The following is a 23,937-nucleotide window of genomic DNA, read 5'->3' as shown; positions in this document are numbered from 1 at the left end:
CAAGTGTCTCCGCTCTTTCTTCCCTGGGTCCGGCCGGCTGGGACACAGAGCACGGAGGAGGAGGAGGAGGAGGAGGAATTGGAGGAGGAGGAGGAGGAGGAGGAGGAGGAAGAGCGGCAGGAGGAGAAAGTGCAGGTGGAGGAGAAAGTGCAGGTGGAAGCCGAGGCAGATTCAGACGAGAAAGGTGCAGCAACCCCCTGAGGAAACTGATTTTAGTAAAAGCCTGAGCGTAAAGCCGTCTGTCCCTTCTGGTGAGAGTCCGTCCCAGGTAGCCTCCAAGCTGTGCTGGGGGCGGGGGAGCGGGGACAAGCCCTGGTCATCAGCTCAACCCCCGCTGCCCGCCCGCCCTTCTGGGCATCCGCCTGGGCACCTGCCTGGGCACCCGCCAGGGCGCTGGCCATAACCACCCCTTCTCTTGCTTTTTTTGCAGCGCAGCTGGCACGGGATCCTGCTCATTCTCTCCCCTTCTCGCCGCCCCATCTTCCTCCTCTTCCTCCTCCTGAAGGGTCCATCTCATCTTCACCCACTGCTGCCTCCTCCTGGATCTCATCTGCTCCCTGCTTCCTCCCTCTCACCTCTTGCCCCTGTTTCCTCTCTTCCTACTCCCCCCTCTTGAGGGGGGATCCCCGGGCCATCGATGCCCCGCCGGGGCACGGCTCCTCCCACCTCGATGTCCCGGGCAGCTCGGTGTAATCCAGAAGCCTGGGGTTTGGAGTCGGGGGACCTGGGTACAAAAACAGTGAAGGCGTTGGACTAAATGGCCTCGAAGGTCCTTCCATCTCCAAATCGGTGATTCTCTTGACTCGGGCATGTCTGTTTCCCTTATCCGAGCCTCAGTTTCCCCACCTTCCAATAAGTGGGTTAAGCTAGATCACCTCTAAAGCCCCTGGATTCTGTCACTCTAGAATCTTTCTCCTCCCAGCGGCTTCCACATGGTCTAGAGAGAAGTCGCGCCCCCTCAGTGCTCTGCCGGGGTCTCCTCTTCTAGCCTCCCCAACTCTGCCCTATTTGTCGCAGCCCCCCGGGGCCCGAGAGGGTCCCACCCTCCTTCTCAAACTCATTTCTCCTTTCAGGTTCCGCCCGGTCCCCTCTCAGGCCTGAGGCTGAGCTCTGTTGGAGGGTTTCCCTTTCTCTCCCAGTCCTGCAGAGCTCCCAGTCCCTGGTGTGGAGCTGGGGCAGCAAAGGGGGCTCCAGAGGAAGGGGGCTTGCCTTCTGTTCCTTTGCCTAGAGCTAAGCATTTGGGGGGGAGGGAGTGGGCTGGCTTGTTTGTCTTCATTTTCTTTGTTCTCGGTGCATCTCCCTTGGGGTCTCGGGTTTGAAGCTATGAGAAGAGAATGAAGCTGGGGCCGGGGGTGAGTTGGGGAATGGAGGCATGGAGGAGGCATCTGCCCACGTATGGCAGGGCCCAGATAGGAGGGAAAGAGAAGGAGAATGGCAAGAAGCGACCCAGTGATCCAGGTGGCCCCGGGCCCCTTGGCTTTCTCTCAGGAGCTTCCAGAAACCACCATCATATCTGCTCCTTGCACTTGGCATTGGGCTCCCATCAGAACATCCTTTGCTCAGTATCCTCAGACTAAGACTGTTCTCAACTCAGTGTCACTGCTCTAGGCAGTCTGGTTTTCTAGATCGAGTTGCCCGAGGCCTTGGACAGACCCAAGACAAGGTCTTAAGACCCTGGTGGAAAAGGCAATGAACTTGGTGTCCGGGCTCTGACCAGCCGGTTGACTGTGGGCAAGTCAGTCCCCTTCTTGGGGGGTTGAGTAGCTCCATCTACAAAGAGAAGGCAATGATTGGACTAAATACTCCCTCCTTTCTCCCCACAGACTTGGAAGGGAAGTTGTTTTCCTGGCTCTGAAGCCTGTGTTCTCCCTAAGAAAAGAGGCCAGCTCTGGGGGGTGGAGGGAGAGGTCAAGGAGAGGGGAAGTGAAGGGGAGGGGGATCGAGGACCATTGGGAGGGACTCCCTCCAGTCTCTTCCTCCTTTCGTTCCTGGGGCAGAGGCTGGAATTCCTGGGCTCTAGTCCAGTTTTCCACCCGTGTCTTCCCAACATTTCCATCCTTGGCCTGATACCTGCCCTTCTCCAAGACGATGAATGTGACTTACCTCCTGTCTTCTCTCTCTCTCTCTCTCCCCCTGTCTCCATTTCTATTTCCTCTTCTCTCCCACCCCCCTGGCCCCTCCACGCCACCCTCCTGCCCTTTCTCCTGCATGTTCCCCATTCACTCCACACTCCTTCCCCCATTCTCTGTCTCCCAACCCTCTTATCTTTTAGCTGTTACAAGCCAGAGGCTCCCAGATGTGAGAACATTGAGCATCTTCCAGGATTCTTTGTTTTCTGTTCTGAAATCTTTATTTTTGTACCGTGGCCCGTGGCAGCATTCCTGGGCCTAAGCCATTGTCTCAGCAGGTTCCCCCGCTCCACCCCTATCCCTTCCAGATATTCCCTCAGTTTCCCTTTTCCCCCAAACACAGAAGATGGCCCAGTGCATTCACATTGGGTGGTCAGGCTGGGCTGGGGGCAATAGATATGGGGATTTCCCCATTTCAACGGTGACAGCATCCCCTTTGGCAGCAAGGGAGGATATCCAGGCTCCCGGGCAGGGGTCCTTCTCCCCTCCCCCTGGGAAGAATGATGAAATCCTGTTTGGTTTCCAGAGTCCAAGACTCCCTCCTATTCCTCTTGGCAGGGAGGAAGAGAACAAGGTAACCTCACTGAGGGGGGCCTCGTCACATCACCTCTGGCCTTCAGTTTCCTCATCTGTAAACTGGGGCTGCGAACCTTTGCCTTGCCTACCTCACAGGGCTGTTGTGAGGATGGAATGAGCGGATAATGTGTGAAAATACTCAAAAAAACCTATCGATGCAAGCTATTCTCATGGCCTGTCCCAAGGGGATTGGCTTCCTCTCCCCCCAAAAAATATTGCTCAGGGAGACCACGGTATTTAACTCCAAGAAATGGGTCATTAATGGTGGAGTTTCAAGCCTTGGCGGGAAGACTTTGAATGGGTGACAGTCCTCAGAAATGAACACAAATCTGTACTGGGGTTCTCCTCATCTTCCTTCCCCTCTACTCATGGCCTTCATGGTGGTATACCTTGATGGAAATGTGGAGGGGAGAGCCGAGGGGGACCTAGCTACCCTTTGCAGAGCCCAGCCTGTGCCCCCAGTTTGCCCACCGATGCGTCAAACTGATCCTTCTCTGGTTCTGTCTTCAATGCTCCCCTCTCTCCTGTGACTGCCCTCTGCTGTCAGACTGTTCCAGTTAGGCAAAAGGAAACCATATCAGCATCCCTTGGGTGCTCCTGAAGGAGGGTGGGGGAAGATGATTCTGACTCTTAGAACTGGGGTGTGAGGATGCTGGATGGGCTTTCATTGAGTCAGTGAGAACGTTACGCTAGGGGGACCCCACTCTGAATTGTGGGGATCGAGTGGTGGGCTTCACAACTGTGTTGGATGTAGCCTTGTTAATAAAGCCCTAGTAGAAGCCTCAGGCTCCTCTGACTCCCTTTTCTCTTGGGGTGGGGTCAGGCCACGGTGGATGCCTGGGTTCAAACACCAGCCCTCACATTGGACACCTTCCTCTCTCTGGCCTTCTGCATCTGTCCAATGAGGGGGTTGGACTAGAGACCTCAGAGGTCATCTAGTCCCATCCCCTCACTGGACGCTGGACAGATAAGGCCTGGAGAATAATGAGTTGTCCGAGGTTACAGCGGTAGGAAGAGAAGAGCTGGGATCTGAAGCTCTGGCTGCTCTGGCTGCAAACCCAGGGTTCTTTCCATTGCAACATCATGGCTGGACTCCAGCTGGAGAATGGGCATTTCCCCGGGCCCAGGTCCTCCTTAAGGCTAGGAATTCATTTGGTCATTCCATCCTGTTTTTTTTTAATCCCTTCCATCTTAAAATTAGGCAGAAAAGCAAAAAGAGTTAGGAAGTGGGGGTGATGTACCCAGGGTCACACAGCTGGGAAGTGTCTGATGCCAGATTTGAACCCAGCTCCTCCCATCTCCAGGACTAGCTCTCAATCCACTGAGCCACCTAGCTGCCCCTGTTTTGTTTTTTAAACCCTTACCTTCTGCCATAGAATGTGTATTAGTTCTAAGGCAGAAGAGCAGTAAGGGCTAGGCAATGGGGGTTAAGTGACTTGCCCAGGGTCACCCAGCTAGGAAGAGTCTGAGACCAGATTTGATCCCAGGGCCTGACTCTCAATTCACTGAGCTATCTAGCTGCCTCCCTCCCATGTGTTAAGGTCATTCCTTAAATGAATTTTACCCTTAACTTCTGTGTATTGGCTCCTAGGTGGAAGAGTGGTAAGGGTGGGCAATGGGGGTCAAGTGACCTGCCCAGGGTCACACAGCTGGGAAGAGGCTGAGGCCGGGTTTGAACCTAGGACTTCCTGTCTCTAGGCCTGACTCTCAATCCACTGAGCTACCCAGCTGCCCCAATGAATTTTCTTAATGCTAGTCATCAAAGAGGTCCAAGGATAGTCAGAGGGAACCCTGTTGTTTCACCCATTTTGGATACTTTCCCGGCAAGTCCCAGCAGCTAATCTCAGGTTCTCAGATTGCTCCTTTGGCATGGCATATTAGAACATTTGATTGGAGCCAGCAGACTTGGATTTAAATTCCAGTTCTTCCAACTTACTATGTGACCCTGGATGAGTCACTCTCCTTTGTCCTGGGCTCTGTTTCTGGCCAGTGGAGCATTTATTAATTACCTGCTATATGCTAGGCACTAGAATATAAAGAAGTCCACGAGGAGTTTGGGTTGAGCAAGGTCATCTCTGCCATCCCTCCTAATTCAGAATCCAATCTAGGATCTAATAATTTTGAGAGAAGGGTCCAATTAAAGGTAGACTTAGCAGGCTCTTAAATCAGGTTTATTCAGGCCAAGTCTTAGGGGGTGACCATCCTTCAGGTTCCCTTTGGTTGGAGAGATAGTGGGAATTCAGAGGTGAGTTCAACAACACAGAGAAGGTTTGAGATTCCAGATGTCCAGGGCAGGGCATGGAGATGGAGGAAAGCTTCAGGGCTGAGAATTCTTTTCCTCTTTGGCTTGTGAAAAATCCCTGCACGTTAGAATGGGAGCAGAAGCTCCTTTAATAGCTGTGGGTGTGAAGTCAGGCTGGCTGTTCCCTCTACCCCTGCCTTCCCTGGCACTGTTGCCCAAGTACCTCCTCACCCCAAAGTCATGGAGGCTTACAGAAGCCCCCATGCCATCACATCCAAAAGCAAGGGGCTTGTTCTTGGAAAGCCATTGGTTTTGACACCGACGGAGAGAAAGAAGGCTCCCTGGGAATATTTTGTCTCAGAGGGAAGCATCCAGGATTTCAGCCTCTTCCCACTGTATGTCCAGAGCAGTTTCCCCATTTAGTCAAAACTGCCAAAGGAATGGCCTCTAAGAGTTGATAAAGAGTCAGGGCCCAGAGGAGGATGGGAAGAAAGGAAAGCACAGGACTGAGATCATCGTCAGCCACGGAGGGTCTTTGGAGAGGAGGCTGCCTGTTGATGTTTGGAGGGAGGGTGCCTTTACCACCCGGGTGTCTCTAGGCCTGGCTAGGTCAGTTCCAAAGCCAAGAATCTCTTTGTGTCCCTTGTGGTGGGGCAAGGGAGCAGGTCAGGGGGGTCTCAAAAAAGAACAAGAGCAGTAAGGGACGTAGAACAAAGTAGATTGCCTCAGTCCCTCCCCAACCTGGAAAAATACAAATTCTCCCACCAGCACGGCCCTCTATATAGGAGAGATGGAACCCTCCAAAGTAGGGCTGCTGAGCTCGGGGGTGGGCTCTAGGCAGATGAGGAGTCTGGAGCCGGTCCAGACGGATGCAGCATCTTCAGGACAGAACCTGTTGGATCCAGCCCATCACCCGGGTGATTCTGGTATAGACTCCAAAGTAGTTGGGTCTGCCACACCCAAGGCCCCAGCTCACCAAGCCCGCCAGGAACCACCGGCCACTGGACTCCTTGCAGACCAGGGGGCCTCCCGAGTCACCCTAGAGGGAAGAAACCATCAGGACCCAGAGGCATCAGCTAGAGTTGCCCATGAATTCTGGTTGCAGAAAGATTATAGCTACCATTTATAGTGCTTTAAAATTTGCGGGACATTGTCCTTATAGATCTAAAATCCTTCCCTTCCATTGTAGAATGAATACTATGTACTGGTTCTGAGGCAGTAAGAGTTAGGCAGTTGGGGTTAATTGACTTGCCCAGGGTCACAGAGCTAGGAAGTCTGAGGATAGATTTGAACCCAAGATCTGGTTCTCTATCCACTGAGTCACCTTGCTGCTCCCATTTCCCATATATTATTAAATGTGTATATATATATATATGTCATATATTAAAAATTAGAATATTAAAACATCCTCCCTTTTGATCTGGCCAACAATCCTCACAGGTAAGTGCTATTGGGCATTTACAGATAAGGAAAAGGGATAAGTGACTTGTCCAGGGTCATCCAGCTAGTAAGTGTCTTAGACAGATTTGAAACCTTTGTTCTATCCACAATGCAAACTGGCTGTCTTGAAAGAGCACAGCTTTCCCAGCCCACATTTCTAGTCTGGTGTGGTTAAGAAATGCCAAAAAAGGGGTTGGGATATTGCTTCCTTTTATTAACTAGCTGGAGAATCGGGGGCAGGTTGCTTAGATTCCCTGGGCATTGGTTGTCTCATCATCATCTGTAGGAAAGAGATAATAAATCCTCAGCCTTATGTTATTATTGTGGAAAGAGGGGGAAAGTGTTTTTAGAAAAGATAAGGTATTCTAGACAGAGCAGAAATGACTTTCTAAGCCCCGTTCTCCACTCTTCCCTGATCCCCTGCTTAGTTTTACTACCCAGCTAAACCTTTGTGGTTCTGTAGGACTTACAATGAGGAAGTTCTAGGTTCAAATCCATCCTTAGATTCTTGCTACTTGTATCATCCTGGGCAAGTCATTTCTCTCTGGACCTTAGCTTCTTCATGGATAAAATGAAGGCGTTGGCCTTTATGACCTCCAAGTTTTCTTCCATCTCTCAGAATGTCCACAAAAGCTTATTAAGTGCCTATTGTGCACCAGATGCCAGTTCCATTCCCCTAACTGCCAGGATTGCCTAGGGTGATTTTGCAAATGCAAGAGATCTTGCATCAATCCTGCATTACATATCCTAATACTCTCCACTTCCTTTTTGGTAAATGAGGCAAGGCTGCCTGTACGTGGCAGGGTTGAAAGAGATGAAGATTTGTAATCAAAGGACAACTTAGATACTACCAATATGGCCTTAGGTAAGTCACTTCTGTGGGAGAGAGTTCCCTCATCTGGAATATAAGGGAGTTAGGTTAGACCCTAGGATCCCAGGTCTAAGGTTGGAAGGATCCTGAGAGGCAATCTCTCTAGTCCAATTCCCTCCTTTTACATAAGGTGGAACAAAAGTTCAGGGGAAAGTGATTTTCCTGAGTGTGCACAGGCAGGTATTAATAGCAGAGCTGGGATTCGAACCTGTCACCTGATGCCAAAATCCAGGGGTCCCTGGAACACATCACACTACCTTCATACCATCCCTCCTAGGGACAGGGTCAGGTTCTCTGCAGATGTCAGGTGGATTCTCTATGGTGAAGAGGGTGGTGTTGGGAGCTTTAATTTTCCACCCTTTTGCTGCCCCCTGAGGTCACCAAGGAAAGCAGATCAGGATTTTGGAGTCAAGCGATCACTTATTTAGGGTTGGAAGGCACTGTAGAAGTGATCCTTATTTTATAGATGAGTAAATGGCCATCCAGAGGGGAGAAATGTGACTTGTCCAGGATGACACAGTATCAGAAGCAGGATTTGAACCCAGGTCTCATGATTCTCTTATCTGCATCTCACTAAGCTTCTTTCTAGCTCTAAACTGATGATTCTGTGAACTCCTGGGCTCCTGCCTTGGTGTGGAGGGGCCCCGTCCCCTGGACATCAGTCACCTGGCAGGCATCCTTCTTGCCCCTGCGATAGCCTGCACACAGCATCCGTGGGGTGATCTGGTATCGGTAAGCTTCGTTGCACAAGTCCTGCTGGATCAATTCCACGTCCACCTTCTGGAGGGTGTTGCTGGAGGGACCTGCCAGGTTGGGTATTAGGGACATGGGTGAGAAGGAGCTAAGTTCACTTGGGGCACTCGACTCCCTCAATTACTTAAGTTTTCCTAAGTATGTTGCTACGGTGACAAATCTTGGGGGGGTGGAAGCTGGGGGTGGGATACAATAAAAGAGTATTGGTTTGGAGTCAGAAGACTCAAGTTCAGGTCTTAACTCTTCCATTTATCACCCATGGGGCCTTGGGAAAAATCAATGCACCTCCCTTGAGATTCAGTTTCCTCATCTGTAAAATGAGGAGGTTGAGGTAGATGCCCATTGAGGTGCCTTTAGCTCTGAATGATTTATGAGCGTTATTTTCAAACAGTCCTGTGAGTGCCCTTCTCTGGGCCTCAGTTTTCTCCTCTGTGAAATAACGTCTCTTCTGGCTCTTGATCTGGGCTGCAATGATGCTTTGGCATCCCTATTTTTGGGAATAGGAACCCACCCTTCGGCACATGGGTATTGGCACTAGAGGGGCCCCCCCACTTCCTAACAGACACCTACCTCCTTCTTGAAGTGCCCCCCAGCCTGTGATCCAGCAGTGGATGCCAGGTTGGAAAAAGTGGGATGGTGGGGGCAGACAGATGGGCCTGATCAGGGTGGAACGGACGACGGGGTGATCCAACTGCAGTAGGGCTACGTCATAGTCATGGCTGTCCTCCTCATAGTAGGGATGAAGGAGCAGGCGGCTGACCTTGAAGGATACCCCGCCGGGCCATCGAGGGCTGTGGTGGATCCGGCCAAGGAAGATGGTCCAGACCGCTGGGGAGGCCATGCTAGGGGCCGGGTGTGGAGGAGAAAGCTTGATTATTCCCCTTGACAGACCCATCATTTTATTTTTATCAGTTCACTGGCTTGGACCCTAATCCTTCTCTCTACTGACTTAACCCCCTCTTCTGAGATCACCTCCCTCACCAGAAGCCTTCCCTGATTAACCCTGCCTATGTTCAATCAATCAAGCAAGCAAGCAAGCAAGCAATCATCAGAGACAGTAAAGGCCTCCTTCATAGCAGGCACTGGATTAAGCCCTAGAAACTCACAAGACAACAATGGAAGCCCCTTCTCTCAAGGAGCTTACATTCTAGTGGGGAAGATGGTAAGTCTCTGTAGAGTGCATACTGGGACTTGGAGGCAGGAGCCCCTTGCCAGAATCCTGGTTCTGACACTAGGTAAATCATTAACCAATCTGAGCATCATTTCCTCATCTTTAAAATGGGGATATGGTAGCACCTAGGCAGCTAGGTGGCACAGTGCAAAGGTTTTTTGAACCTAGAGAGACCTATATGAATGTTAGCCATTTGGAGCTGCAAGGTTCAGAATTCAGGGACCACCTTTTCCAGCCAGGTCTCGGGCATCAATGCTCTTCCCAGCATCCCTGAAAAGTGATCATCCAGTATCTGGAGACTTTCCAGGATGGGAAACTCACTACCTGAGGTGGTAATACATTCCACTTTGGAGCTGCCATTGCTTGGGAATTTTCTTTACATCGAGCTACTGGTTCCTAAGCTTCCTCCTTCTTTATCTCCCTCTGGTACCAAGTCCAGGGCTTTTACCATAGTCAACAACACTCAGTCCACCACAGAGGGAATATTAACTAGCAGTTTGGTTAATTCAAGAAAATCAATTTTTATTTAATGACATGAAAATATTTTCAGACCAGAAACCTATGAATTATATATGTGTGTGAATATATTATATGTGTACTATAATACATAATATATAGTTGGCATATAATATAACATATGATGTATAAAATCATTGAGGAAAACATAGAAACTAGTTGAGATAAATTCATTTAAGCAGAAGCAGAAATCAGTCCATATTCTAGCTAGTGTGCACATGTCAGATTTCGGGGAGCTCCAAATTTCAGCGCCCTAGGACAAAGTCCCAGTTGCCTAATTCTAGTAATATATCTGGATCCTGATATTGACTGGCAATATCACAGATGAAAAGAGCAACAACAACCCTGACCTTCTGTCTTAGAGTCAATACTGTGTATTGGTTCCAAGGCAGAAGAGTGGTAAGGGCTAGGCAATGGGGGTTAAGTGACTTGAACAGGGTCACATAGCTAGGAAGTGTCTGAAGCCAGATTTGAACCCCAGGGTTCCTGTCTTCAGGTCTGGCTCTCTATACACTGAACCACCAAGCTGCCCCCATACCACAGATTTCATTCATTTAGGGTTGGAAGAAAGCTCAGATGTCATTTAGTCCAATGCCTTAATTATGCTGAGGAAGAAACTGAAGTTTAGAGAGGGGGAATTATTTGGTCCTGATTACACAAGGGTATAAGCAGCTGCATCTGGGTTTTAACCTACCTGCCTTGACTCATTCAAACCTCTTTAAGAAATCAATCAATTAAGCACTTATTAAACACCTACTGTTTGCAAAATACTATGGGAACTTGTATTCTAATAGGGGAGATTTGCTTTAGAATGTCAATGATTTAGAAATGTCAAATGGCTACTTATCCCCACAACAACTCAGGGGTGGGGTTGTGTATCTTCATTTTATAGATGAGGAAATTGAAGCAGATAGAAATTAAGTGACTCATCTCTTGTCTGAGGATGGTTTTGAATCCAGGTCCAAGGTTCTAGTCACCATGCCATATAATTACCAATTTCTAGGAGATTTTGATTAGGGTTTGGAGGTCACTATGGTCCCTTCCAACTATCTCATCACTCCCATCTTGCCCTGCCTCACAGACCATGACTCTCTTCCCTTCTCCAATGCTGGCCCCCTCCCCAAATTCTCACCTATCTTCCTGGAAACAATGGGCTGCCGTCACTACCCACTGATCAGATACCAGGGTCCCTCCACAGATGTGTCGGCCCTTCACTTGCAAGCTGGCCTGCCATGGCCACTCTCCCTCCACGGATGTGGCACCCCCTACAATTCTGGTGGCAGGAGCAGGAAGCCCGCAGTCTGAGTTCATTGGGCCAGGGTTGAGGGGATGCAGGAAGAAAGAGAAGAAGCCAGGTTAATTAGGGCTCAACCTTCTAACACTAGAACCCAGCCCTCCTTCCTCTGTGGGCCAGATGTGGAGCATCTCTGGCTATCAGCTCTGGGTGACAGCTACAGGAGACAGGGACCTGATAGAATAGTCAGGTGGCTTTTCTTTATAAAATGATCAGGTTCTGATCACTATATAAACAAGCCCTCATCCCCTAGTTCCCATCTAGGAACAAGTTCAGGGCATCTTTGCTGTTCAAAGGCAGTGTGGAAAGGAAGGCCCCTACAAGGAGTAGACTAGTAAATGTCTTAACAGCTCGCTCTCCAGGAACACAAAAGAAAAGGGAAGAAAAGAAAATCATACAGGATATACTTTTAAAAAGCAAGCCCCTACCTTCCGTCTTAGAACCAATACTATGTGTTGGTTCCAAGGAAGAAGAGTAGTAAGGGCTAGGCAATGGGGGTTAAGTGACTTGCCCAGGGTCACACAGCCAGAAAAATGTCTGAGACTAGATTTGAACCCAGGACCTCTCATCCACTGAGCCATCCAGCTGGAATCCATTCATGTACTGATTAGGAGGCCAACTCTATCTACTATTCTGTATGACCACTTGAAATGGAGAGGACCAAGATGTTATTCTCATTTTAAAGATGAGGCAGTTGAGGGCAGAGAGGCCAGTTGACTTACTTGTTCAAGGTCATATAGTGAGTTAGTGACTCAGTTGGAGTAAGGTTTCAGATCTTTTGACTCCAGGGTTGCTTTCACCTTGTTTCCAAGGATTAGATGCTCTGTTCACTTTTAGCTTTGCCCAAAGACAGACGAGACACATGTTCCCTCCAGCCCCCAGCTTGGCATGGCTTCTTACCACAGTGCTGCTCATCAGATAAGTCACCACAGTCAGGGTTATCATCACATTGAGGGTTGGGTTTCTTCAGGCAGCTCCCATCAGCACACTGATATTTGAAAGCTCCACAGGGCACCCCTGGGAAAGGAGAGAAGGAGGATTCCCTTTCTCACTGCATGGCCCAGATCACATGGCCCACAATGAGAGTATCATGTTCAGTTCTGGGAACCACTTTTTTTTTTAAACCATTACCTTCTGTCTTGGAATCAATACTGTGTATGGGCTCCAAGGCAGAAGAGCAGTAAGGGTGGGCAATGGGGGTCAAGTGACTTGCCCAGGGTCATCACACAGCTGGGAAGTGTCTGAGGGCAGATTTGAACCCAGGACCTCCCATCTCTAGGTCTGGCTCTCAATCCACTGAGCTACCCAGCTGTCCCCCTGGGAAGCACTTTTTAAAAAGGACCTTGGTAAGAGAGAATTCTTCCAGAGGAAGATGACCAAGATGGTGGAAGGACTGGATATACAAAGATTGGTCGAAGGAACTGAGGATGTGTAGCCTGAAGAAGAGAAGAGAAGGCTCCGGGAGGATATAAGAGCTGTGTTCAAACATCTGAAGGTTTTACACAAAGAGGAAGGTCTAGATATGTTTTCTGGACCCTGTAAGGCAGGAGCCATGGGTGAAATTTTCAGAAAAGTAGATTTCACCAAGAGAGCTCATCTAGTCCAATCCATGTCTGAATAGGAAACCCCTTTATAACGTCCCCAAATGGTCATTCAGGTTCAAATCCTGCCTCTATGATTTGCTACCTCTGTGACTTTGGGCAAACCACTTACCTTCCATGGGCCTCAGTTTCCTCATCTGTAAAATGAGAGGGTTGGATAAGATGACCCTTAAAGTCTCTACCACTTCTATATCAATGATCTCCACTTACAGACCACTTTTCAACTCTAAATTATGATTTCATGATCACTCTCAGAGCCTCAATTTCCCCTTTTGAAAAATGAGGGGGGTTGGATGAGGTGATTAATGAAATATGCTTCTCTGAAACTTTCACCAGTGGCTTTTGATTCTGCCTTCTGAGGTTTAGAAAACAGATTTAGTTCTTCCTTTGCATGCAAGACTCTCAGATGCTTGAATATAGCTTTTGTATCCTCCCTGAGCCTTCTCTTAGGTGATCTCCATGCTACTTTCTAGCATTAAATCCTGAGATAATCTGTAGCTACTGTACCTTTCTCTGGCCAACTAGCTTCTTCTGATTTTTCTGGTTCTGTTAGTGGGATGAAACTTCAGACTCTCCTTTAATATTTCCTTCTTTCTCAATTCCCATATCCAGTTGGTTACCAGGTCCTGAAAATCTACCTCCATATTCTTTCTTCTATCTCTTTCTCCTCCCTCACCCTGCAACCCTTTAGATCAGGTCTTTATTACAAAAATCTCCTAATTGGTATCCCTCATCTCCAATCCATCTGAAAGCAGCCTAAAGGATTTCCTAAAAGATAGTTCTGATCAGGTCAGCCTCCTGCTCCAATACCTTCTATGGATCACTATTGCCTGCTCAGAATTATCCTTTTGGCTTGAAGCCATGCTTCACTTTCTCCTAGATTCACATGTCCATCTGCCTAAATCAGAATATCAGACCTTGAGATGTCATTTGATGTACTGTTGTGGTTCTCAGACTTTTTGGTCTCACGACTCCAGTATAATCTCTAAAATGAGTAAGACCCCAAAAGAGCTTTTGTTTAGAAAAGTCTATCTATAGATATTTCCTGTATTAGAACTTTAAATGGTATTATAAAGATAGTTTCAACCTTGTGGACCCCCTGAAAGGCTCTCAGGGGATCCGGACCAGGGTTCCTGGATCACAGTTTGAGAATGGATTGCTGGGCTGGACACCAGAAAGGCCAGAATTCAGGTTCTGGCTCATAAGCCTATTTCTGAGCTGTGAAATCCTAAATGAGTGACAACTTCGCTAGCCCTTAGTTTCTTCATCTGTAAAAGGAAGAGTTGGACCCAATGATATGACTTTTGATCTATGATCCTATGAATTTGGCAATCAGAAAAACCTTAGAGATCATCTAGTCTGGTCCTCGCCTTTTCATGGAGAAGGGACTCTTAATTCTGAGGCAGCTATTCTAACCCTAAATCTGAGATAGCTAGGGGGCATGGTAGATAGAATGCCGGACCTAAAATCAGGAAGACTTGGGAAAGGAAGGGAGGAAGGAAGGAAGGAAGGAAGGGAAGAATCATTAACAGCTATGTGCCAGGCACAGTGCTAAGTACTTTCCAAACATTAGCCCATTTGATCCTCCCAATAGTCTTGTGAGGTAGGTGGTGCTATTATTGTTTCCATTTTAAAGACCAGGAAACTGAGGCCAATAGTCTTGTCTAGTCAGAGTCAAACAGCTGGTAAGTATTTGAAGCTAGATTTGAACTCAGGTTTTCCTAACTCCAGCTTTAGCATTCTACCCATGTCACCATTTGCTTTTGCAAATCTTTCCTTTCCTTCAAGGCCACTTCAAATCCTACCTGCTCTGGGAAGCCTTCTCCAATCACCCACAGCCCCTATGGTGATCTCTGCCTCCCCTGACCCCTCCACAGGGGGCACAGTCTGTGTCTTTTAATGTGTGCACACATTATGGCTCACTTTAATTCTCTTTTTCCATATCTCAGCTCCCTTACTAGACTAGAAGCATCCCGTAGGCAGGTACCAGTGTTTTCTTTACTGTTCTGTCTTCCATTGGATCTCATACTTAAGGCTGGGCACACACAGAGTCCACATTCAATGAATAAATGTATGAATGAATGAATTTCAGAGACTGGCTAGCCCTACCTTCATGGCACTGCCTTTCATCGCTCCCATTGATGCAGTCCCAGTGTCGGTCACAGACCTTGGGCAGTTGGATGCATGTGCTATCTTCTTCACACTGGAAGGTGGATGGGCAAACTACCAGGCAAAGCACAGAAAGAAATCAGATATCAGGCAGAGAAGTCATTTGAGCAACTCCTGCAGACCACCAGAGAGCCTGCAGACCACTTCAACAGGTTCCCCTTCTTAGACTCACTGGTCTCATCCCTACAAGACCAGGATAATAGGTAGAGCTTATTCTTTGGGCTGGGAGGGGTGCCAGGAGATTTAGAATTTCCTCTTGGTCCTGCCGTTGCCAAGCTGTGTGCCCACGGCCCTCCGAAGCTCCATAATCCCAATGATCTGGGCACTCCTTCCTCTGCTAGGCACCTTAGTCGTTTCTCTGGCTAAAAATTTCACAGTTCCCAGACTCATCCAGCAGAGGAGAGAGGATCACTCATTGGGGATGGTATAAAAAGAGACTCTCTCTGTGGCTAACGCAAGAGTGGACTTTTTTCCATTTAACTAGGCTGGCAATCATGGGATGACACATAGCCCATCATTCAGGCTCTACGTGCAGCTTGGTGACAGTGTATTCTCTGGGTAGTCTCCAAGAATCTGAAGTAGTTCTCCACCATGCCAAGAGGGGTCATCTGGCACAAATGGAGGGATCCTAAGGCAGGGCACTGGGAGCTTGGGGGGTTGGGAATGATGTTTTGGAAGGCCCAAGCCACGTTTAGTCAGCTAGTTTTTGCTCAGGTAGGGAGTTGAACAAGGTGGGATTGTGGGGAAGGGCAAGACCTCTCACCACAGTTTCTCTCATCCAGGCCATTGGGGCAATCCTTGATCCCATCACAGGCTGGCACACAGAGGCCATTTACTGAACACAGGAATTCCCCAGGACAGGCTAGGAAAGCCCATGGAGGTAGCAAGAAGAGAAAGGACAGTCATCATTGAGAGCTAAGCAGACACACAGTCATACAACAGACACTTGTGTTAAAACTTCCCAACTCCAAGACCCTCTATCCATTGTACCCTCTGCCCCTCCAATGAGGATGATGATGACACCATGAAAACCCAGCCCGTCACTCATGTCATGGCGGATGTTGGTGGTGAAATTCTGGAGAGTAAAGTGGAACACCAGCCTGAGTAATGTAGAGTGGTGGCTTCACATGCCCTAAGCCTGCTGGAGGAGGTGAGGTGTTTGACTGGAACCCTGAAACATTGGCCAGTTGGGCTTTGGTGGTACCACTGATTGGCTTGACTCCTTGGTCAGTGTGATGAATTTGCTCCTATGAATAATAATCATAACTAAAAATAGCTAACATTTATACAGAACTTTGAGGTATGCAAAACATTTTATATAGTTGACTCTGAGAGGAGGTGGCATTATTACCCCCATTTTATAGATGAGGAACTTGAGGCTAAGTAAGGGCAAATGACTTGGCTAGAGTCAACATTCACAGCAGGCTTCAGACTCAGGTCTTCCTGACTGTGTGCTGTGCCAGTGAATTTGGGAAGTATGTGATCAGTGGATTGAGAGCCAGGCCTAGAGATGGGAAGTCCTGGCTTCAAATATGGCATCAGATACTTCCTAGCTGTGTGGCTCTGGGCAAGTCACTTAACCCCAAAGACCTAACCCTTACTAGGTAATCCCCCTCAAAAAAAACACCCTAATCTTTATGACCAGCTTGACACAGAGGAATGTGGAGTGAGAGCCTCTCCTCTTTGTCCTAGTACCACAAGACACATCTGAGCCAATTAGAAATGGAGCTTTCGAAGCCCCTAAGTCATGTTTAACTAAGTAATTACAGTTCCCACTCAGAGAGGGAGTTGAGAAGGGGAGGGCAGAGATGTTGATCCCAAGTGCTAGAAATTCTGTGGTCAAATAATAAGAGAATGTGAAATGAACTGATTACTGTTGGTCCATAATTTGTTTTGGGGGGTGGGGGCAGGTAGCCTGTATGCCTGTGACTTTAGAGTTGACATTGGCCCCATTAAAGTTTTTATCTTGGGGGCAGCTGGGTAGCTCAATGGATTGAGAACCAGGCCTAGAGATGGGAGGTCCTGGGTTCAAATCTGACCTCAGACACTTCCCAGCTGTGTGACCTTGGACAAGTCACTTGACCCCCATTGCCTAGCCCTTACCACTCTTCTGCCTTGGAACCAATACACAGTATTGACTCCAAGACAGAAGTCAAGGATTTTTTTTTTAAATAAGTTTTTATGTTAATGAAAGAGAGGTCAGGCATGCAGCCTGGCTGATGGGGAGCAGGAAGGCAGGGCCCATGGACAGCTAGCTTCTACTACTTCAAGGAAGCAGGACTTTATTCCTGTGGGGCTTATCTTCCTCCGTCACCAGAGGTCAACTCTTCCCTGCTTTGTGGATGGTCTTTGTGGGTTGCTGGGGTCCAAAGAAGTCTTCAGCTGGTGGCCAGCCTCCTAGTGGTGAGGCTTTGAATTTCATCAGGCTGGACACCTGGCTCATGGGGAGCCTTTGTTTGGAGCCTCTGAATATGGCAGTAGCTGGCAGAGTTAAAGCTTCAAGAGCCTGGAAGAAGACGGGAAGAAGGGGTGGGAAGCCCTAGCATCGGGCAGAAGAATCATCCTACTGACCGATCGGTCAACTGAGCACACGCAGCCCAGACGGCGCAAGTGTGCCTGCTCCTCGTACTCACGATCTGACTGATTATATAAGCTGTAGTGAGCCTGCACGCCAGGGCCTGTGAGAGAGATCTGAGAGGTAAAGTTGATGGTGATGCCAGCAGAGGTTACCACAGGGATCCTCTCAGCATAGGCTTGTAGGGTCCGAAGGCCACACAACCTGGGGAGGGGAGAGAGGAGAGTCAGAGGAATAACTTCATCCAATGAGGACATTTCACATATTCATTAAAATCAGCCACTCCAAACAAGGTTCTGAGGAGGGAACAAACTTCCTCTTCCACACCAAGTCCTTTTCTCCTCCAGCCTGAAAAGTAGGGAAACGGGAGTGGGTGGTAATAGGGTGAATTCCTTGATAGCCCCTAGAGGTGGCTCACTGCTCCCCACTCTTCTACATGGTTTCCAGCTTCCTTAGGTCCTTCCCCAAATGGGATATCCCTTAAAATCATGGGAGGAACATTGACTTAAAGTTACAAAGTGCTGTACTCATGGGGTCTGATCAAGACAGGGTAGGATGGGCCTGCCATGCCCTGTGTCTACTGGGAGAGATCATATATAGTTATGTAGAAGACATAGAAAAATAAAAAATAAAATAATCTTGATGGAGAAGGTACAAGTATCCAGGAAAATGAGGAACAGCCTACCTTCAGGTTACCTACCCTTTTTTAAACCATCTTGGGATCAGTACTGTGTATTGGTTCCAAGGCAAAAGAATGGTAAGAGTAGGCAATGGGGGTTAAGTGACTTGCCCAGGGTCACACAGCTGGGAAGTGTCTGAGGTCACATTTGAACCCTGGACCTTCTAAATCTTTGGGCCTGACTCTCCATCCACTGAACCTCCTACCTTCCCCTAAGTTTTCTACTCTCGAGATGGCTCCTCATCCATGGTCATTCTTCAAGGCCTGGCTCAAATCCCACTTTCTCCAGGATAGCTCCCCTGATTACTTACATCCCCATCCTACTTGGAAATTCTCCAGTTACATACTTTAGCATGTAATCATATCTTTTATCATTCTCGTAGGATCTGCCCGTGTGGTGGTGGTGTTTTTCTAGCTACCCTGGAAACTCCTAGAGGGCAGGGACATTTTTACATATATCTTTGTTTACCACTCCCCCTCCCCCACCGCCCCCAACACCCTGTAGAGGGGGGGGGCAAAGCAGGTGGCCAGTGTATACCTACGACAAGTTGGAAGTAGATTGAACCCACCAACCAATCAACCCATCACCCTCACCCCAACCAAAGTGACAGGAACCCGATACCTTGATCAGGTGAGAACACTTCTACTAAATCACCCACTTACTCACTCACTCAACCAACCAAAGGTATCAAACTACGCTGAACAACCCACTTAGTTAATTAAGTAGTGAAGGAGGGAGCAGAGAGAACTTCAAGCCACTGGCTGAAATGCAAGGATGCTGATGGTCATCAGCGTTTTGATGGTCTGAGCAAAGGAATGAAATCAGGAATGGAATTCACGGGAAATGTATGGCGATAAATTAAGGAGGCTCAGTCTTGCCCTATGAAGCTTGGATAAAACAATCAGCCAGTTGGGACCCTGTGTTTCCATTCAATCCTGGGCTGGAGCAACCCCCAAATAGCAGCACTGCCAGGCAGAGCCTAGAGAGGGAATCTCTGGGAGAGGGGAACGGGCAGAACCAAGCTCTGTAGCCTTCCCATTGCCAAGTCCAATGTTCTTTCTGTGATCTAGCAGAGACTCTGTTTATCTCTTACCTGATAATATGCATCACAGGAATCTCTTTGTGGCTTCCCTAAATCATGGGTCGGCATAAGAAATTCAATGGGAATTCTGGGGAGTTTTGGGGAAGCCACAGATGACATGTGAAGGTCAGCAGGTGACACAGAAAAAGTTTAGAAACTCAGCAATGCACAAACTCTATGTATAGCATTGTATAATATAAAGACATTTTATCTTTTAATAGGAATATGCATAATTTCCTTTTTAAAGTTAAAATAAGTAAAAAGTTAAAGTTTGTGAAAAGAACACAACACCAAGAGATTTTCTGTGGATTTTCTAGATCATGGGGGTGCTACACCCCCAACCCCCATGATGTGGAAGGGATAGCTCTATTTAGTCACTGTTCCATGTATCCAAAGCCAAATGGTTCCTTGAACCTACAAGCTTCTCCAGTGGTAATTGATGCCTGTGAGAGTCACCATTTCTGAAGGAATCAGTAATTAGTTCTTTGTTCATATAAAAAAGTCATTAATCAGGCCTGGGATGGAGAAAAAGTAGAGGGCCTACTCCCATAGAGTAGACCAAGCAGATTCCCAGGACTTTTGGTCAGTAGGTATTACTTCTAGGGAGAAGTATCTAGGACTTCTATTTTTATCAAAGGGGAGAAAATGAAAAAAGTGGCTCCCTCGTTTCTGTTTCCCCATTCCTAGGTTATTCTACCCCCATCCCAAAACTAATGAATAGAAGTTATAGGGAGACATATTTCAACCCCCGCCCCCACTCCAATAAGAGCTTCCCGAGGACTGGAGCTGTCTAAAACTGTGGTGGGCAAACTTTAAGAAATAGTGAGTTCCCTGTCACTGGGGTCTTCCAATTGGAGGCCAGATGGAGAGACTTGATAGGAGATGCTATAAAGATGATTCATGTTTCAGGTTGGGGTTTGTCATACAAGAAATTGGGGATCTCTTTGATTCTGATTCCCCTGACATGCTAACCAAGATAGGACAATGACAAGGCTGTTTTGGGAGGTGGTGAGTTCCCCATCCCTGGAGTTATTCAAGGAGTGGCTAGATAGTAACTTGTTCAGGAGATTCCAGCTTCAGGTAAGGCATGGGCTCTAAGAACTTTAATAGGACTTCCCCAGAAGATGCTTAGGCCTTTATGTAATTTTCTGCCCTTCATATAGAAGGAAAAGGGGCATGCTCTGGGACCTAGAAAACCTTGGAAAAGGAGAACAGAGAGGTTGGAAGAGCACTGACTTGGGAGGCTAGAGTCCTGAGTTCTAGTCCTATCTGCTACTTACTCCCTAAAGGGCCAGATGAATAACTCATCTTTTCTGAGATTTATTTTCTAAAACTTACAAAATTAAAATGTTGAATTAGAGAAGAGAAGCAGAAATCACATAGTAGAAATGCTGAATTCCTAGTTCAAAGACCTCAGCTCAAATTCGGGCTCTGCCTCTTATGAGGTGGGGGACTGGATAATTCACACCCTGCCTTTAGAGATTATTCTCTCCATCTACAAAAAGAAGAGCCTGTACTGGAGGCTAAGGTTCTGTCGTATTCAAAAAAGCAACCATTGATGGAATGCTATTGTGTTATAAGGAATGATGAATTGCTTGATTTCTATAAGAACTGGCAAGACCTCCATGAACTGATGCAGAGTGAAATGAGCAGAACCAGAAGAACACTGTACACAGAAACTAAAACATTGTGGAATGATCATATGTAATCAATGCAATGCAATTATCCAGGACAATGCTTAGGGACTTATGAGAAGGAATGTTATCCATGTCAGGAGAAAGAACTGTGGGAATAGAAATGTGAAGAAAATGTGACTTATTACTTGTTTATATGGGTATGTGATTGGGGTTTGGGTTTTAAAGGATTACTCTATTACAAAAATGAATAATATGGAAATAGGTATCAATTGATAATAGACTTATAACCCAGGTGGAATTGCTTGTCAGCTCCGGAATGGAGTAGGGAAGAGGGGAGGAAGAGAATATGAATCATGTGATCTTGGAAGCATATTTTTAAAAAATAAACAAAAAAGCACCTGTTTCAAAGGGAAGAAACCTGAATCTCAGAAAGGGTCTTTGCTTTTCCAAAGGCACACAGGTGGTGAGAGGCACAGTTGGGATCCTTGAACTCCAAATTCACTCTTTTTGAGAATCAGAGAACCTGAACTCCCAATTTTGCCATTTATTAACTTGTGGTTAACTTGTAGTTGAGTCATTTCTTCTTTTTTACAAGTCAGTTTTCTCTATAAAATGAGGGACTTGGCTTCGCTGACATCCGAGTTTTTTTTTGTTGTTGTTTTGTTTGTTTGTTTGTTTCGAGCTCCAGTTCTCCAGTCCTGCCACCCATCCTCAGAGGCCTCTCTTGGCTAGAAAGTCCTATGCCTTGGGCTTCAGAACCTGTACCTGCTTGGGTACCACCACTAGGGGTCAAACTTGAGCAAGTCTCCAAAGAGGATGCTGTGAAAAGCTCATCTGTTTCTAGGGCCACATCGTAGACATCATCTCATTTGAATCCCAAAACAACGCTGGAAGGGAGGGGCTGTTATTTCTTTTTCTTTTCTTTTTTTTTTAAATTTTTAATTTTTAAACCCTTAACTTCTGTGTATTGGCTCCCAGGTGGAAGAGCGGTAAGGGTGGGCAATGGGAGTCAAGTGACTTGCCCAGGGTCACACAGCTGGGAAGTGGCTGAGGCCGGGTTTGAACCTAGGACCTCCTGTCTCTAGGCCTGACTCTCATTCCACTGAGCTACCCAGCTGCCCCCATGGGGCTGTTATTTCTTAATCATCTTATTTTGGGATAGCAGCTGGACTTTCCTAGGCCTAGGGAACAACTCAGTAAGTTTGGCACCTGGCCTGGCCTTTGTAGTCTTGGTTTTCTGAGATGCTGGCCTAGGTGAAATGACGTTCCCAGACTCACACAGCCAGGTATGTAGGGTGGCTGGAGCCCTGGACACAGAGTCAGGAACACCTAGATCTGAATCATTCCTCAGAGACTTACTCCCCTTAGCACCCTGGGGAAATCACTTAGCCCTTCCCAGCTGTCATGTGAGGGAGCTGGACTAGACAACCTGTAAGGTATGAGTGTCTTTCTCAGATAGAAATGGGGGCTGCTGAATTCTACATAAGGGATCCTTATGGGTCACATTGACTTAGTTTTAAAATGTAATGCTATCTTTGTTTAGTTGTATTTTTATTTAGTTTGTCAATTATTTCCCAATTTCATAAAAAAAACAACAACAACAACAACAACCCTTACCTTCCTTCTTAGAATCAATACTGTTTATCAGTTCCAGTGTAGAAGAGTGATAAGGGCTAAAGACTTGCCCAGGGTCACACAGCCAGGAAGTGTCTGAGGCCAGATTTGAAGCCAGGACCTCCTGTCTCTGGGCCTGGCCAATTACATTTTAATGTGGTTCCAGCCTTCCTCAGGAGCATTGTGGACCTCATATAATATGCCCTGTGTTTTGGGCTTTCTGCTCTGTCATACTTTTGAACTCCAAATTTCTGATTCTATATCCAATCTGATCTGCTTCACAGAGACAGGATTTGAACCCGGATTTCCTTACCTCCTTATGAGGTTAATTTCTAATTACAAGAGTGAGGAGTGAGGAGTAGCAGGTAGAGCTATGATTTGAGCACAGCTAATCAACTTCCTTCACCACAGAAGTTAGTGGTGATTTGGGTCTTTGGGCAATGTTTGGGGTTTTCTTGGCAAAGATAATGAAGTGAGTTGCCATTTCCTTCTCCTGACCATTTTACAGATGAGGAAACTGAAGCAGACAGGGGTAAGTGACTTGCCCAGGATCACCCAGCTAGTGTCTGAAGCCAGATTTGAATTCAGGAAGATGAATCTTCCTGACCTAGGCTGTGCCACCTAGCTGCCCCATCTTTGAAATGTTTGCCACAGAGTAGTGTTTAGGGAAATGGGCAATTGGAGAGTCCAGAGGACGTGGAGTTTCATTTCTAGTTTCCATGGGACCCAGAAAGAAACAGGCAAAAGTAGCTGGAAATGCACCTGGAGACCTGAGTTCTAGTTCTGGAACCAACATTCAGTTTATTCCAACTAAAAACAAATTCACACTTTTAATCTCTTGGTATGTGCTGGGACAATACAAGCCCTGCCTCAAGGAGTTTAAATTCATCTTGGGGTAAAGTACAGGGATACAGCTTTGTCCACTGTTGAGCAGTTCTGAGGCTGCAAAAAAAAGCAACTTTCTTTTCTGAGACTCAATTTCTTTATCTGTGAAAGGGGGATAATAATACAGTCCCCTGGCAACTTTGAAGGGTTTCTGTGAGGATCAGTTGAGAAAAATGGATGTGAAAGGGCTTCGTAAACTAAAAAGGATGGCACATGTGGTTACTATTCTGGACAAGACCCCCTCACTGGGCCTCCATTTCCCCATTTGCAAAAAGTTGAAATTGAGCTAGAAGGCCTCTGAAGTCCCTTCCAGCCCCAGAGCTGGGTTCTTTGAGCCCATTAAAAACGGATAGATTGCTGATATGTATCAGCAAAGTGATTCTTCCCACCAGAAGTTTACTACATGGATGAAATCATATGTATGTATATGGCACAGAATATAACTGTTTCCATACAAACACACATTACCTATTCATACACACAGAGAGGGAAAGTTAGGTGATACAGTGGGTAAAGTGTCAGGTTTGGCATCAGGAAGACCTAAGTTTAAATCTGGCCTCAGACACTTCCTAGGTCAGCAAGTGTGACCCTTAGCAAGTCACTGTTGGCCTCAGTTTCCTCATCTGTCAAATGAGCTGGAGAAGGAAATGGCAAACCACTTCAGTATCTTTGCCAAGAAAACCCCAATGGAGTCACAAAGAGT

General features: G+C 47.2%; 1 protein-coding gene across 1 annotated transcript in view; it reads left to right on the top strand.

Annotated features, from left to right (window-relative positions):
- KCTD17 (potassium channel tetramerization domain containing 17) overlaps positions 1–2,831 on the top strand; it is a 20,269-nt gene extending 17,438 nt beyond the window's left edge. Inside the window, exons 5-7 of the mRNA XM_044679121.1 lie at positions 94–184; positions 1,074–1,162; positions 2,688–2,831. Coding sequence (XP_044535056.1) covers positions 94–184; positions 1,074–1,162; positions 2,688–2,831 — 324 coding nt within the window. The remainder of the gene's footprint in view (positions 1–93; positions 185–1,073; positions 1,163–2,687) is intronic.
- The last annotated feature ends 21,106 nt before the right edge of the window (positions 2,832–23,937 follow it).

This window comes from Gracilinanus agilis, chromosome 5, assembly GCF_016433145.1.
Source record: "Gracilinanus agilis isolate LMUSP501 chromosome 5, AgileGrace, whole genome shotgun sequence".
Taxonomy (NCBI): domain Eukaryota; kingdom Metazoa; phylum Chordata; class Mammalia; order Didelphimorphia; family Didelphidae; genus Gracilinanus; species Gracilinanus agilis.
The sequence above is the reverse complement of the archived record's forward strand: the minus strand, read 5'-3'. Positions and strand labels throughout refer to the sequence as shown.